General features: G+C 33.4%; 2 protein-coding genes across 6 annotated transcripts in view; both read left to right on the forward strand.

The window, feature by feature from the left end:
• The window catches only part of LOC144839179 (uncharacterized), a 24854-nt gene extending 16165 nt beyond the window's left edge, over positions 1-8689 (forward strand). Inside the window, exons 1-10 of one of the 5 annotated variants that reach the window (XR_013611735.1) lie at positions 1572-1843; positions 3564-3710; positions 4714-4805; positions 5351-5409; positions 5911-6068; positions 6588-6753; positions 7034-7098; positions 7243-7366; positions 7800-8187; positions 8362-8689. Coding sequence is in view for 4 of the 5 variants with exons in the window: in XM_078694501.1 (XP_078550627.1) it covers positions 1711-1843; positions 3564-3710; positions 4714-4805; positions 5351-5409; positions 5911-6068; positions 6588-6753; positions 7034-7098; positions 7243-7366; positions 7800-8017; positions 8192-8199 (1170 nt within the window). In the remaining variant the exon portion in view is untranslated. Of the gene's footprint in view, positions 1-1571; positions 1844-2932; positions 3210-3563; positions 3711-4713; positions 4806-5350; positions 5410-5910; positions 6069-6587; positions 6754-7033; positions 7099-7242; positions 7367-7799 lie in introns of those variants that run through there. The other 4 variants (XM_078694501.1, XM_078694496.1, XM_078694506.1 and 1 more) reach the window with 4 other exon arrangements.
• A 554-nt stretch (positions 8690-9243) lies between these two features.
• On the forward strand, positions 9244-13319 carry LOC144846046 (uncharacterized). The gene is made up of 8 exons (XM_078703520.1): positions 9244-9272; positions 9517-9562; positions 9913-10116; positions 10634-11813; positions 11916-12053; positions 12392-12490; positions 12853-12944; positions 13194-13319. The coding sequence occupies exons 1-8, from the start codon at positions 9244-9246 to the stop codon at positions 13317-13319; spliced, it is 1914 nt and encodes a 637-aa protein (XP_078559646.1).
• The last annotated feature ends 2119 nt before the right edge of the window (positions 13320-15438 follow it).

Here is a 15438-nt window from a genome sequence, read left to right on the forward strand (position 1 = left end):
GGTTTCCAGAAACACTTTTCAGTATATTTGTCAATCGTCATCTTGGTTGAAGCAGATATCAAACGTAGATTACGTATTGGGAATTGTCCGGAAAGCTATGATATGAAAAGGGTTTAAGCTAGGCTATTAAGTTCAACGAAATATGGGTTAGCATATATGCTATTAATTTTTTCTATCTATTACCTGAATTGCCTTGTTAAAAACTCGGGAGACTTAGGGTGGGACCATCGTGGGAAACAGACCGCAACGTGAATGATGGATGACTAAGAGGAAATAGATTATTTGTATTTTATAAGACAATAACTGCTGACATCTTGTATTGTTTGGTTCTAATAAACAATAACGTTTTGACAAATGAAATTCTCTTCCTTTCAATGAAACGTAATTGTAAACAAATTCTGGTAATACAACACATTTAGCAGTTCAATCATATTGCCAACCCTTTTATTTATTGTCATCATACAGTAGCACTCATTATCCGGATAATCATATCAATAAGTAAAGTAAAACGTAGATTTAAACAATTTTCCACTCTCGAGAAATAACATTTACTGGATTTTGTTCAATACTAACATTTAGGCATTTATGTTAATAATTATAATTTTAATAATATAATTATACATCGTCGATTTCGTCATTATCATCATCAGCGTGACCATCAGTAATCATGTTTGTATACAACATATCTTTTTAACTTAATATCAATATAGGGAAATGCTGAATTAGAGCCTATTTTGGTAAAATTACAAAGACTGTGACGATAATATTGTTAAACCTGTATTGTATTGTTCCCTCCTGTAAGTGGTGAACCATGAGTTCACTGTTGGTTGGGAAATGAAATAAATAAAAAATAAATAAATAAATAAATAAAACCCTGGTAATTTTTACTGTATAAAGCTCTGTCTAACAAGTGCGACGTGCCCAAATATAGTAGTGATATGCCCAAACATCATGTCCAATATATGGGCACATTCCATTTAGTTGTCACATAAAGTTAAGATATGATTGTATAGTGTATTTGCATATATGCATTCAATCATTAATTAACTAAACATAAAATCATATTCATATAAGGGAAAAAAAATTGTAGACTCTCTTGTTCCGTTCTGTAAACTACATATAATCATTTTAATTAACATAATCATTACGATAAACACAATTAATAGTTGACTATTCACTATTCGTATAAATTTCATCACTTTAACAACTTAAGGATCTGTGTTATTAAAAAATTAGAAATCATTTCAGCAGAAAATAGAATAAATTTGTCTGTAGAAGTCGTTTGAAGACTGATTAGTAAAATGTTTAGGAAACTACTACTGTAGGCCTACTGTAGTTTTAATCAGGCCTATACTGAATCAATAACCTCAAGCTTGGATCGATTGAGTTTTATTTTAGAGCTGTAAGTAAAAATGTTAGTGACATAACTACTGCATGATTTACGAGCAACAGATCTGTCAGATGTATTTCCCTGTGGTCTGATTGAATTCTCGTTAAAAGCAACGCCACGCATGAGCAGAACGGGGTGCGCAATCACTAGAGTGTTTTAGCAGACTACAAATATATCAGATTTGATCATTATTACTGTCAGTATGAATGTTTTCGGTATTGAAGTATTTCGTGTAAAGTACAAATTGTTCTCGTGCGGTTGTTGTCAGCTTGTGAGAAATAGACACTTGATTTAAGTGAAAGTGGATGTAACTGTGAAAGATGGTTAATGAACGCGTGGTTGTTCTACCCGTCAGACGATGCAAATTTGGAAGTAGGCAGAACATGGTCAAACCCTACTATATTATCGTTGTTTTATTCTTAGATGTTAGCCTGCGGAGCTTGGCAGCTGGAGGTAAGTTTATGGATTTACTAGTAACAAATCCCAAGTAGGCCTAATACTTTTTCCCAACACTTAATTTGGTTCTAATCACATAGAGATTATCGTATTTTTTAGAACCTATTTTCTGTTATAAATTTGTTGATATGGAATTACATCTACGTCATTTTTTTTTTTTAATATATAGTTGAAATATAAATGGTTTATATATTCAGAAATTATTTTTTAGTTTAAATGACTAACTATACTGTGCGTACTGTTTACTATTTCTCTTTCAGTAAGGCCTATTATTTTCAAAATACATATATATAATTATTAGTAAATACATTACTGTATTATTTTATTGAAGTTACTTTGGTATTAGACCAATCATAAGACTTGCAAAGACCCTGGTATTGAATAGGCCTATAGGGTCATATGTAAAGTAAAACGATAGGTAGGTCAAAGGTCGATGTATTGAGATTTTTTTAGAAAGATTTTATAAAAATTGTTTTATTTATTCTCTTTATTGTCGGCCTATTTTTATTGATACAGTATTAACTTAATATTAAAAATAATCAGTAATAAAAAAATATTTGATGTATGTAACTGTTTTTATAAATTGATTGGATCGGAACCACGTCAATTAACGATGTGCGCTCGTGGTGAAACCAGCTAAGTACTGGCGTCATGGAGGTCGTTTTCAAGAAAAGGAAAAAAAAATGTTAATTTTGTTTTGGTAACATACGCTAAATGTTTACGGCGGCTAATTGACTGAAATGGATGTAATGACATGCAGTGATGAGAATCATGAATATAATATGTCTCTACTACAAGATTACCGTCTGCCCAACAAAACAAAACGCGCGAGAACAATGATGTACTCATACGTGACCAATCCCGTGGTTGCGTATATCGCTTGCGGAAAGTAGAATGACTGTGAGGCAAGTTGTAATATTGTTTTGACAGAATAATATGTAATAATGCTACCTTTTTGCAAATCTTGGCGAAAAATCACCAATCGACTGCGCAGACCTACGCCAACGATAAGGCAATATCATTGACTTGATTGGCCAATATTTTGGCAGTTATGTATTAGTGAGATGAAGCCAACGGCGATGAAGCTATTATTTCTGCCAACTCCAACGGCTATTTTCATAAATAACAGTACGCGCTGTGATGAACTTTCTTGTAATAGTGTCAAGTTTTGTTCTTTATAGTTCTGTACAAATGCGCATCTGAGCAGTCATGTGACAAAAAATATTATCTGTAGGTGAACGACCCTCAGTTAAAAAAATGACGTTATTACACAGTAGGAGTTACGGACAATTAGAGTATGATGAGTGTAACCCTCATTTGACACGTGCTTGGGGCACTGAAACTTTTCAAACTGAAAATACCCGTAGGCCTATTGTTATTATCCATATTAAGCTCTGTCTACACTATCAAAGTTTGTGTGACAAACAAATGTGATGTGCCCATATATGGACATGATGATGTCACATCACTACCATATTTGGGCATATCACTACCATATTTGGGCACATCACACTTATTTGTCACATAAAGTTTGATAGTGTAGACAGAGCTTAAGTTTAAACTATTTTGTCGTGTTTGTTTAATCAGTAATTATGATGCTGATATAATATGCTATTACAATTGCTACTTCATTGATTTACTATTAATTTTCATTTTTATTATCGATGCGATATGCTTTAAACATGCAATGGTTTAAGTACTTATTTTATATTTACAGAAACATCAGTACACGAAGATAGTCAAAGTAATTTGGAACTTTTTTCAATAGAAAATGTTCCTCTGTCTTTAATTGAAGAAATAGGAAGCATGTCCTGGTCGTCTGTGCTCAGTGATTATGCAGCAGAAAACGGTTCACTATACGAGGGTTAGTACGGCAGTATATACTGATAACTCTTAAAGATTGGTTCCCACTAGCGACGCAACGTAACGCAATCATCTACGCAACGTAAGCAAATGCCCTTCCAATATAAATTGTGTTTGCTCCCGCCTGCGTGAAATCAAACCGATGTTTGCAGCACTATTGCGTCGTCGGTTCTTAAGCTTGGTTCAAACTAGAACGTAACGCAAGGACGTAAACGCAACGCAAGCGTTTTAACCAATGACAAGCGAAGTTATAGACAGGTAGCAATCACAAGCGAATAAGCCATCGCTTGTGATTGGTCAATTCACTTGCGTTGCGTTACGTCCTTGTCTTGCGTCGCTAGTGGGAACCACGCTTTACTTTTGATTACGCAATACAACATGACACTTTGCGTCGATACGTCGCTGCGTTGCGTTCTAGTGGGAACCACGCTTAACCAATAGGCCTAGGCCTATACAATCCCGAGACACACTTTGAACCATGAGAAACAGTAAATGGTGGAAACTATTCAGCAACAAGCAAAGAGTATTCCAAAATGTAATGTAATGTCTGTGCCAAATGTTTAGGATAGAAGATTGAATGTGGATTTGAATCACATGCCTCAAACTGATATTTACAAAATGTTAACTAGGGTATTTGACTAAACTCTAAAACTAAATTAAGTTCCTTTTTAATTATAACGTAAATTCGATATTCTATTCTAAAGCTCTGTCTACACTGTCAAACTTTTATGTGAAAAATGTGATGTGCCCCCCACATATGGACATGATTCATATCACTACCATATTTGGGCACATCACATTTTTTTGTCAAACTAGTTTGATAGTGTAGACAGAGCTTTAGAATAAAATATCGAATTTACGTTATAATTATAAAGGATCTCAATTTACTGTAGGCCTCGTACTTTTACTGCTGTTTCCAATGTGAACTAGGTTATTTTTCATTCAAAATATAACATATTATAGGCCTTTAAGTAAAGTTGCAAATATTGTTTTTGTGTTGGTAGAGGTCGATCAGGATTATATGAATCTTCACTTCTCAGTTGGACCCGACTCAGGCCTTGATCTTCAACATATTCAGGATGAAGTTCTTAAGCAGGTAATGTATATCTGAGCTTCGTTGTACTTAATATTGTATTTATGACATTTCATAATTTTCAAGTCACGTTGGCCTGCAGATGACCGTCAATGTGCAGCTTGAAACAAACTCATTTCATTTAGGTCTACACTAGACTTACACTAAAGCTTGGTTCCCACTAGCGACGCAACGTAACGCAATCTACGCAACGTAAGAAAATGCCCTTCCAATCATTGTGTTTGCCCCCGCCTGCGTGAAATCAAACCTACGATGTTTGCAGCACTATAAATTGCGTCGTCGGTTTCCACTTGTGATTACGCAATACATCACTTTGCGTCCGATACGTCGCTGCGTTGCGTTCTAGTGGGAACCACGCTTAACTTCCTACTTTGTTACCGTAGGCAAATATTATGCTTAACACTTTTGGTGTACGCATAAACAAACATTTAACGCATGAAACCCCCAGTGAATGAAACGAATTGATTGGTGATCAATTTATAGATTGATCATTTGTTTTGTGTATGTATTTACAGTGAGGTTACTGGTATTTTTTAAATCATTATCAGATTAGTGAGTTACTTGGTAGTGACCAGTCATTCAAGTCAGTTGCCTTGATTGCGTGTACGTAAGTAATAACTATACAGTTATATTGTAACAAAGTAAAGTCAATCTTTAAAGATGTATTGTCTCCCAAAACACGAAAATGAAGATTTTAATAAAGGTATTCACTTCTGTAACAAAACAATAACAAAACAAAAACAATTATTTCACTTAAAAAAGAAACGAAACGGTTAATTTAAACAAAACCATTGTATGACAGACAATTTAAGTATTTTTTACTTTTATTTACATTCTTTTTAGGTAAATCATTTTTTTTTCGATCCAGTTTTTGGTCAAAGTGAATAACTATTACGTGACATTGAAATGGCATATTAAAAAAAAATTTGAAAAACGATTTTTTAGGGGGACAATATATCTTAAGGCGAAAATTATTTACACTGCAAGTCAAGTGTATCATCGATTTTATCATAATTATACTATATATATTAAACAATTTTTAAACGTTACCTTCTTGAACAGTGGAAGAAAAATTTAACTAATGGCGTACAACATATTTCTGTTTTAGACAAGAAGATCTTGTAATGTATTTACAGCTGAGGTACGCTATTACATTAGACTACGAACACCAGAAAAGGGTTATCAAAACAATATATAATGCAGTAGAGTTAGACGGCTATCTTGGTCAACTCAACGTCTTCCACCTGTACGTGCAGAACACCAGAGGTAAGCCTACTGTGTAGTACTTCTAATATTTATTCCTTTAAATTTAAGTTTAGAAAACGTGTTTTATTGTACTTTGTTAAATGTACGTTTTTTTTAGGCCTATATTGTTTTTTTACATTGTAAAGTGTTTAAATTTAAAGTGTTTAATTTAGTATAATAGATAATAGATGTTACATACTTTATCACTTTAAAGAGGTCCCTGGATATCAGCTGGCCTACTGGTTTAGCTGGAAAGGTTACCTTCTCTAAAATAAAGTTGAAATAAAAAAATAATAATAATTTCACGTTATATTTCTAGTGATGGAAACGTTTTTATACATAGTTATGATGTAATAGGCCTAATGCAATCTAAAAAATATGCATGTGTATCAATAAATTTTGTAATTATTATTGATTAATCAATCAAATGGCAACGATGTATTACAAATGACCAAGCGTGTGCGCGCGCATACAAACGCATTATGAGACTTATCAGTCTTTCTGATCTAGGTAGCGTCATGGAATATCTTTATATTACAGGATTTTATATACGTATTGATGATGTCTGTGACTTTGAAGGATGTCAGAGTGGAATTACGTGTGTCCCTACAGAAAATCAATGTACTTGGAATTGTTCGTTAAACATTGGATACTGTCCAGAGAATTCACAGTGTATTGATAAACAGACAAACGGCTTTATATGCAGGTATTTTGTTTCATTATGTCATATAGAGAGACCCGGGTTCAACTCCCATTCCACTCAGCTGTAAATGAGTACCGGGTTGAAAATACTGGGGAGGATACAAGGCGGCGTGAAAAGGAACTGGCCACCCAACAATATAATGCCGAACACGGGACTCACGTCTACTTCATCATGAAGGTCGACTATGACTTTGGTGTCAATCAAAGACACTACGATATCATCAACAATCATGGCAGATTGTTAAATAACACATTTATTTTTTATTCTAATAAATAATTTTTAGATGTGATCACGATACGAAACATAGTAGATGTGAAAATACGACTCAACCTATACCAACATCTGTCGGTACGTTAACATTTACAAATTGAATGTATAAGTATCATTATCGTAAATGAAAAAATGAAAAAGATCAGGTAAATATGTACAATAGTAGGCCTACATTGTTTTATGTGAACGCTGTTTGCAATTGTATTTAAATTATTCTCTCAGAATCTCCGTGGACAAAAATAATATTCAGTGTTACAGGGAGTGTATTACTGTGTGTTTTAGTCGTGTGTATTACGGTAAAAGTGCTACAAATCTACTACAAAAAACAGACAGGGATGTGCAGTGGGTGAGTAAAATTAACATTTGAAATGCTAGTAACCATCTAACCCTGACATCTGTAGGCTACTAGAGGCCACTAGAGGCCAGAGTAATATCAATACTTTCGAACCAAGTAGGCGTAAAACAAGAACAATTAAAATACATTAAAACATTAGCATTGGCGTTCCCTGTTATCAAAAACCGTCAGAAAAAAAAAGTTGATTTGTATAGAGGGCAGCATATATCCGGTTTAATTTTCCTTGCATCTTGATTGGTAATTTTGTTCCATTGTGACGGAAAAAGTCCTAAATGTTGTGTAAAAAATAATTACAAATCGCTTTGAATTTCTTAATTAAAAAAAACATGAATAATGTGCTGAATATAGTGATATATTTTAACGTAAAATAAAGATCATTTGATTTTAGAGATCTACATTTTTGTGTTCATTGTTCAACTTTCAGAAACCACGAACGAGTCATTGACTTCCAAAACAATTGTATAGCAACGACTGCTGCTAGTGAGACGGTAGGCGTTGATATATCCTGCAATCACGGAGAGTTTCAGTACCTTCTTCCAATGGAGTCAGACGTTGCAACGTTGCTTCCTACCAACAGAAACTCTTTAACATGCGAAAATGGAGAAATCAATAACGCTTTTCTACTTGTGGACAATCATGAACATTTTTGACGTTGTAGTCACATGACGTGAATCGCTACTGAATATCCTCCTTAAGGAGCTTTCCGACGAACGATGACCTGGGATATATATAATAATTCATATTGCGCATGCGTCAAAGTTTGGACGTTCTTCTTCCCCTCTCTATTCCTCAACACACTCTTTTGTTTCTAGGTCGATTTTTGACGTTGTGGTCACATGACGTGAATGTTCAATTACTCAATATCATTCTTGGGTAACTTTGCGACGAACGATGACCTGGGAGTTATGTTATATTAATTCATATTGCGAATGCGGGGAAGTTTGAACGTTCTTCCCCACTCTATTCCTCAACAAACTGATTTCTAGGTCGATTTTTGGGCTAGCAATATTTAAGATTGGTTATCTAGTTTAACGTTTGAAAAGAAATTTAGATACATTCGTAATTTCATGCTTTAGAGAATTGATGACTTTCGTCAAATTTAAAACTAAATAATAAGTCATAGATTTTATGTATATGTAAAAGACTAAATAGTGAATTACAAGAAATGTGACAATTGAGGGATATATACTTTTCCCTCGGCTTGATATAATTTAGTTGATAGACTGACGGAATGAAAGAAAAGTAGGGTGTTTTATAAATTATATTTATTTTATTATGAACGTGTATTATATAGTAATAAAGAATCATTACAAATCGAATACAAATACCTTTTTATTTTTATAAAGTATCCGAATGGTGTTGGGGTTGGGTTCCTAACTTTTGGCAAAAGTAATACAAAGATTTGTTTGATAGCATTTCATGTTGCAATTTTAAACGAATATGAATTTATATTAAACAAATGTAGTAGGCGTAATATAATTTATATAATATTAATAAAATATTATAAATATACGATGCAATTCTATATCTACACTATGTAATGTTTTGTACATAGCGGTACCATTTTGTTTTACTACTGTACATGGTATTGACCGTTGGCATCGTGTTAAGTTCATATTATCATTATATATTTATTTATTTTATCAGTACAACTACTACTTATTTTCTGCTACAACCTAAACCTATATGTTAAGTTGCAGACATTGTACGGTACATATTATAATACGAAGTGAGTAAAAGAAGCCACACTTTCAATTCGCTAAATGAATAGACGATAATTAAATGGTGACGTAATTAACATCTTCTCTAATATACGGCTTCGTCGTTATAAAATAGAGAAACTGATTACTTTTTGTTTCATTAGCAGCATGGCAGTCGTAGACTTGGAATTGATATCGTAAGTTACAGTAGATTATTTTTACATATCATAAAACGTAATATTTTTAATTCTATAACATTTTGAAAGTAGGCCTTCCTACTAATAATTGACGTAAATGAATTCCATGTCATCAGTGAACTATAGATAATTTTTTGTTGATCAATTTTTTACTTAAAAAGCTGATTTACTTCTTAATATTATGTAACTTATTATACTTTTTAAACTCGTGATATTATATAATAATAATGTTTTGGCATTTCAGGCGTACCATCCCATCCCGAACCACAAGTTTTGAGTCAATACATGAGGTAATTATTTAGTTGTAACATTGTAACGAAATTTATTCTAAACCTTTTCTAAGATAATGAACAAATTAAGAAACAATATAAATAATTAGGTGCGAAAGTATTTAGTGTATTTAATATTGATTCTTTTTTCATTGTATGTTGTTTGAAAGTTTGCATGACGAAATCAAATTTTGATATAAAGTTTGCGGTACACCACGTAGTTCTGAAAATAACTGTTGAGTTTCTCTCTCTTTCTCATTGTATGTTTCTCTCTCCCCCTCCTTTTATGTTTCTCTCTCTTTCTCATTTTATGTTTAAAACGAATCTTGATTAGATTATTTAAACCATTTCAAATAATTTATTAATTGTAGGTTGTTGGTACGATTGAGGGAAGATGTGACGGAGCAGCGCCTCTAACACCGAGTGGTAAAAAGAAACACATGGTTAAAATGCTTACTCTGATTCTGCTACCAATCATTGTACTGACAACGTTAGCTATCGCAGATTTCATTACAACTGTTCGACACAGTATGGACGCTACAGAAACATACAGAAACGTTCGCTTAAGTCAACAGGTAAATACAATTCTTTTATTATTTAAAACGCATTTAATTGTTATTGAAATATCTAAAACTATATTGTGCACTAAAGAATAAATAAATAAAGAACAGTTTTAATATTAAAGGTAAGTGAAATTTAGATTTTGTATTGCAGTAGGTCTACAGTATGTGCTGACGGAAAAAGATGTTGAACAAGGCCATATACATGGCTGCAGTCGCGTGCTCAAGTTAGTGTTTACCAACCGACCGACCGACCGACCGACATAGTGAGCTGTAGAGTCGCGTTGCACGCTACTAAAAATCCACTAAAGAGAAAAATTAACGCCCAATAAAGAAAGCATTCAATTCAGTCATGTATACGTTAATTAAAATGTTTGGGCAAAAAGTGTGCTGTGCCCAAATGTGGTATTGATATGCCCACATATGGTAGTGATATGACATCATCATGTCCATATATGGGCACATCACATTTTGTTTGTCACATAAAGTTTGATAGTGTAGACAGAGCTTAACACCACTGTTTCTTGTATAGATTGGTTCCCTTGTGCATAGTTTGCAACGAGAGCGTGACATGACTGCCCTCTACATCAGTTCACTATTGGGTGAAAACGGACCGGAACGAAAGACTTTTCTGATCAACACCTATCCAACAACAGACGAAGTTCTGCAGAGTATTGATGACTGGCCAGTGGAAGGAACAACGGCACATCAGACATTTCATAATAAAGATGCTTTCATCAATTACCTTTTTAAATATCGCCTCACCCTGGAAAACCACAACATTACAATTTACGACGTAATCCACTTCTACACAGACACGATTCAGATTTTCATTAATTGGCTTTCTCAAAGTGTTCGAAGATCTGGAGGACAAGGTATTTGGGAAACGCTGGTTGCCTTTCAGTTTGTGATTGTTGGTATGGAACAAATCGGCATTGAAAGAACACTAGGTGCCGTCTTCTTTACAAAAGGTGGCTTTGACCAAAGAGATTATCTTTGGTATATGAAAAAACGACAAGTCGGAGAAAGTTGTATAGGAACGTCTAAAATATACTCGCCCCTTGTAACTTCTATCTTAGATGAAAAACTGTCTTGGGTCGTTTATGATTTTCAGACAGCAATATCGAAGATGAGAAAAGAAGTTGCACAAAATAACATCAACAGACTTCCATCTTGGCAGGAGGGGACATGGTGGTTTGAAAACATGACTATGTACATCGACACGTTGAATGAGATCCAAAGCGCAATGGCGGTGATTATTCTCTCTAGACTTGATGCGGCAGTGGAAACCGATCGAGCAGATTTAGCAATGAGCATCAGCATTTTGGTCGTTGTAATTAGTATTGGTATCGTTATAGTGAAATCAGTCGAAATTCTAACAGCTTCCTGTCAAGGTTATACGCTTAAACTTGCCGAACAAACGCATTCTCTAAACCAGGAACGCAAACGTACAGATACGTTGCTGAACCAATTGCTGCCTAAATCTGTTGTGAAAAGTCTAAAATGTAATCAAAATGCCATGCCTGAAGCGTTTAGTATGGCGACCATTTTGTTTTCAGACATCGTGGAATTCACTCGGATTTGTTCCGGAAGCACTCCCATTCAAGTCGTGGACATGTTGAATACTGTCTACACAGTATTTGATAGATTTATTGGAAAGTATGATGTTTACAAAGTTGAGACCATCGGTGATGCCTACATGATTGTATCGGGTAACTATCTTGTCCATAGTAAATTATTAGCATCCATCTTTGCACCTCTAATTGGGTGTCACCTCTTTTCTTATATATTAATTATTTGTATTATATTTTCAGGAGTACCAAAGCGAAATGGAAACAAACATGGAAGAGAGATCGCACTGATTGCGTTAGATCTGCTACAAAGTGTAAAAAGCGTTGTGATACCACATAAACGCGGTGTCGCTATGACTGTTCGAATCGGTATACATTCAGGTATAGATGTTTGAATTATTATACACAAGAATGGAGAGAATATTTTCAGGAGTTGAAAAAATGGCTGTTCTATTCTAACTTGGCTTGTAAGACAATCAAGCATCCATCGAATGAAATGTGCTTCCTATTTAATAGAATCACTGAATAGAATCTTTACCAATATAACTAATACTGAACGGCACGTGATCCAAAATTAACCAAAGTATACACTCAGTCGTGTTATAATAATATTTATAGATAATATAAAAAATAATGCTGATTTCATGTGCGTACTGTACAACATTTAATATTAAGAATGACAACGTTGAATATATCTGTACTCTGCTGTATTTTCAAAGGTCCGGTAGTTGCTGGTATTGTTGGTTCTAAGATGCCCAGATATTGTTTGTTTGGCGAAACTGTAAACATGGCTTCCCGGATGGAATCTAATGGACTTCGTAAGTACAATAACTTCATTAGGCATAAGCAAAGAGCGCTTAATTAACAAACAATTACCAAGTACTGTTGGTATTGAGATTTGTTAATTATAAGATATAAATACTACGTAACTACAAAATACAATAAGCAGTGATTGGCTTGGATATGATTAAAATCGAGGTAAGCTTTAATGGTTTCTTTGAAATGGAAGATAAACTGATATTTATGATATAATATTGAATAAAATCATCTAGTTGCGAATGATATTTTGTTTTTATTGTTATGCTAAACCAATAAAACTTTATTCGTTTACCTGGTTGGTAAGGACGTAATGGTTAGAAATGTATTAATCAACTGAATAATGATTGTACTGTATTTGTAGCAAATCGTATTCAAGTCAGCGAAGCGACGCACAAAATACTTTCAGATGTCGGTGGGTTTTCAATGACAAAGAGGGGAGGTGTTTTGATAAAGGTAAGGGTAAACACGAATCACTTATATTTCACCAGTACCATATATATTTATACATAACTGAAACATTTGAAACATTAAAACTAAATTCTTTCCAAGGTAGTCAAAATTTACGTTGAATTTACTTTAAAAGTTGGAAAACTTTTATTATATTCAACGTGAACAATTGGTTTTGAATTTCTTTCATAATAACGAAAACATTTTATTACAAAGAATAACTTGATTATTATTATTATTTTTATTCTATTTTAGGGGTGTGGTCTTGTTAAGACTTATTGGCTGCATGGGAAGCAACAAGATGAAGAGAGCCAGGGTGGACAGTCTTCACAAGGCGAGTTGAATCTACCAGGACAGTGTGTGGACGATAACAATGTCTAGGCCAGGACAGTGTGTGGATGATAACAATGTCTAGGCCAGGACAGTGTGTGGACGATAACAATGTCTAGGCCAGGACAGTGTGTGGATGATAACAATGTCTAGGCAAGTTTCTAATCCACTTTCCATGTGTCTGCAATTGATTCAGTCCACTGGAAATAGACTTTTAAATCAAACTAACTGCAAGAAATATGTTTTATAAAGTTTTTCCTCTGTGTTATTATTTAATTTACCTACATTAAAACACCTGGTTTTGTAGACTATTTTAGTTTTTAAGCGTTGTGTTTCACTGGAACTGTCACTGACCATCAGGTGCCTGTGTCATCATTTACCAGACAGTGGTTCCCGAATATTATTTTAGGGTTCAAGAATTCGCGGAAAACATTAAATAAATAGAATAGGTATGTTGATAAAGTATACCTATTAATAGTATGAAGTTATGCATACCTTAGAACGAAATATGGCAATTATGTACTGACTATTTAGCATTCCAGACCCATAATACCAGTGTTGTAGGTACTTACAGGATTGGTATAATAATTCTTTCGAGTGTATATCGTGGTGTCCTAATGTCAGTGATCTTTAGTGTTTCTTTGATTATTAATTTTTAATTCGATAAATTATTTTAATAAACAATAGGCAAAGTGTCTGTCGATACAGTATTATTTATATTTAGATTGAAAGGCATGACTGATGAAATATTGTACTGAAGGTTTTTGAAGATGATATGCCATTGTAAATTATTTTTGTATTTTTTGTAATTTGATGTGCATAGTTATAGACCACACGTTACATAAAACAACAAATAAACACCTTTTAATTGTTGCCACTATAAAATTATGATAACCCAATACATGTTAACACTATTTCGTAATAATTAGTTAAATAAAAGTTTATATTTTGCCCAATTTCAGAAAATTCCTGTACTAAAATAGTAGGCCTACAGATTTTTTTCTCGACAAATGTGACTCTTTTATTTTGTTGACATAACTTGTTACTATATCAGAATTTGACTTGCGCAGACGAACATAATGTACACTGCGCATATTACCTCAATATATTAAAAAATATAGATATATTGGCCATTTTAAAATTTATTTTGCGAAAAAATAAAAGGGTCGATTTTTCGAAAAATTCCCTGTACTAGGCCTATGGTACAGGGATTTTTTCAAAAATGGCCAAAATATCTATTTTTTAAAATTCAATTATTATGCAATAGTATTGCCATATATGCGCATATTATGCGTTATCATCATCTTATAGAGTCATAGCAATCAGTTTTGCGAAAAAATAAAAGGGTCGATTTTTCGAAAATTTTCCTGTACTAGGCCTATACTTACAAAGCAATATATATACCCAGCATATATACCCATATTATTGCATAATAATTGAATTTTAAAAAGTCGATTTTTTGGGCATTTTTCGAAAAAATCCCTGTACTATTAGTACAGGGATTTTTTCAAAAATGGCAAAATTTCGACCCTTTTATTTTTCGACAAAACTAGTTAATATGGCTCTATAAGATGCTACAAAGCAATATATGCGCATATATACCCATATTATTGCATAATAATTGAATTTTAAAAAGTCGATATTTTGGGCATTTTTCGAAAAAATCCCTGTACAGGGATTATTTCAAAAAATGGCAAAATTTCGACCCTTTTATTTGTCGACAAAACTGGTTAATATGGCTCTATAAGATGCTACAAAGCAATATATGCGCATATATACCCATATTATTGCATAATAATTGAATTTTAAAAAGTCGATATTTTGGGCATTTTTCGAAAAAATCCCTGTGCTATAGTACAGGGATTTTTTCAAAAATAGCAAAATTTCGACCCTTTTATTTTTCGACAAAACTGGTTAATATGGCTCTATAAGATGCTACAAAGCAATATATGCGCATATATACCCATATTATTGCATAATAATTGATTTTTTAAAAGTCGATATTTTGGGCATTTTTCGAAAAATTCCATGTGCTATAGTACAGGGATTTTTTCCAAAAATGGCAAAATTTCTACCCTTTTATTTTTCGACAAAACTGGTTAATATGGCTCTATAAGATGCTACAAAGCAATATATGCGCATATATACCCATATTATTGCATAATAATTG

The sequence above is a fragment of the Antedon bifida genome, chromosome 1, assembly GCF_963402885.1.
Source record: "Antedon bifida chromosome 1, ecAntBifi1.1, whole genome shotgun sequence".
NCBI lineage: Eukaryota > Metazoa > Echinodermata > Crinoidea > Comatulida > Antedonidae > Antedon > Antedon bifida.

Bases quoted from the DNA above. Each gene is read 5' to 3' on its own strand.
- LOC144846046 (XM_078703520.1), top strand. From the start codon at position 9,244: ATGGCAGTCGTAGACTTGGAATTGATATC. The intron at 9,563-9,912 runs GTAATTATTTAG...TATTAATTGTAG, and splicing joins GTTTTGAGTCAATACATGAG to GTTGTTGGTACGATTGAGGG. The intron at 12,054-12,391 runs GTATAGATGTTT...GTATTTTCAAAG, and splicing joins TCGAATCGGTATACATTCAG to GTCCGGTAGTTGCTGGTATT.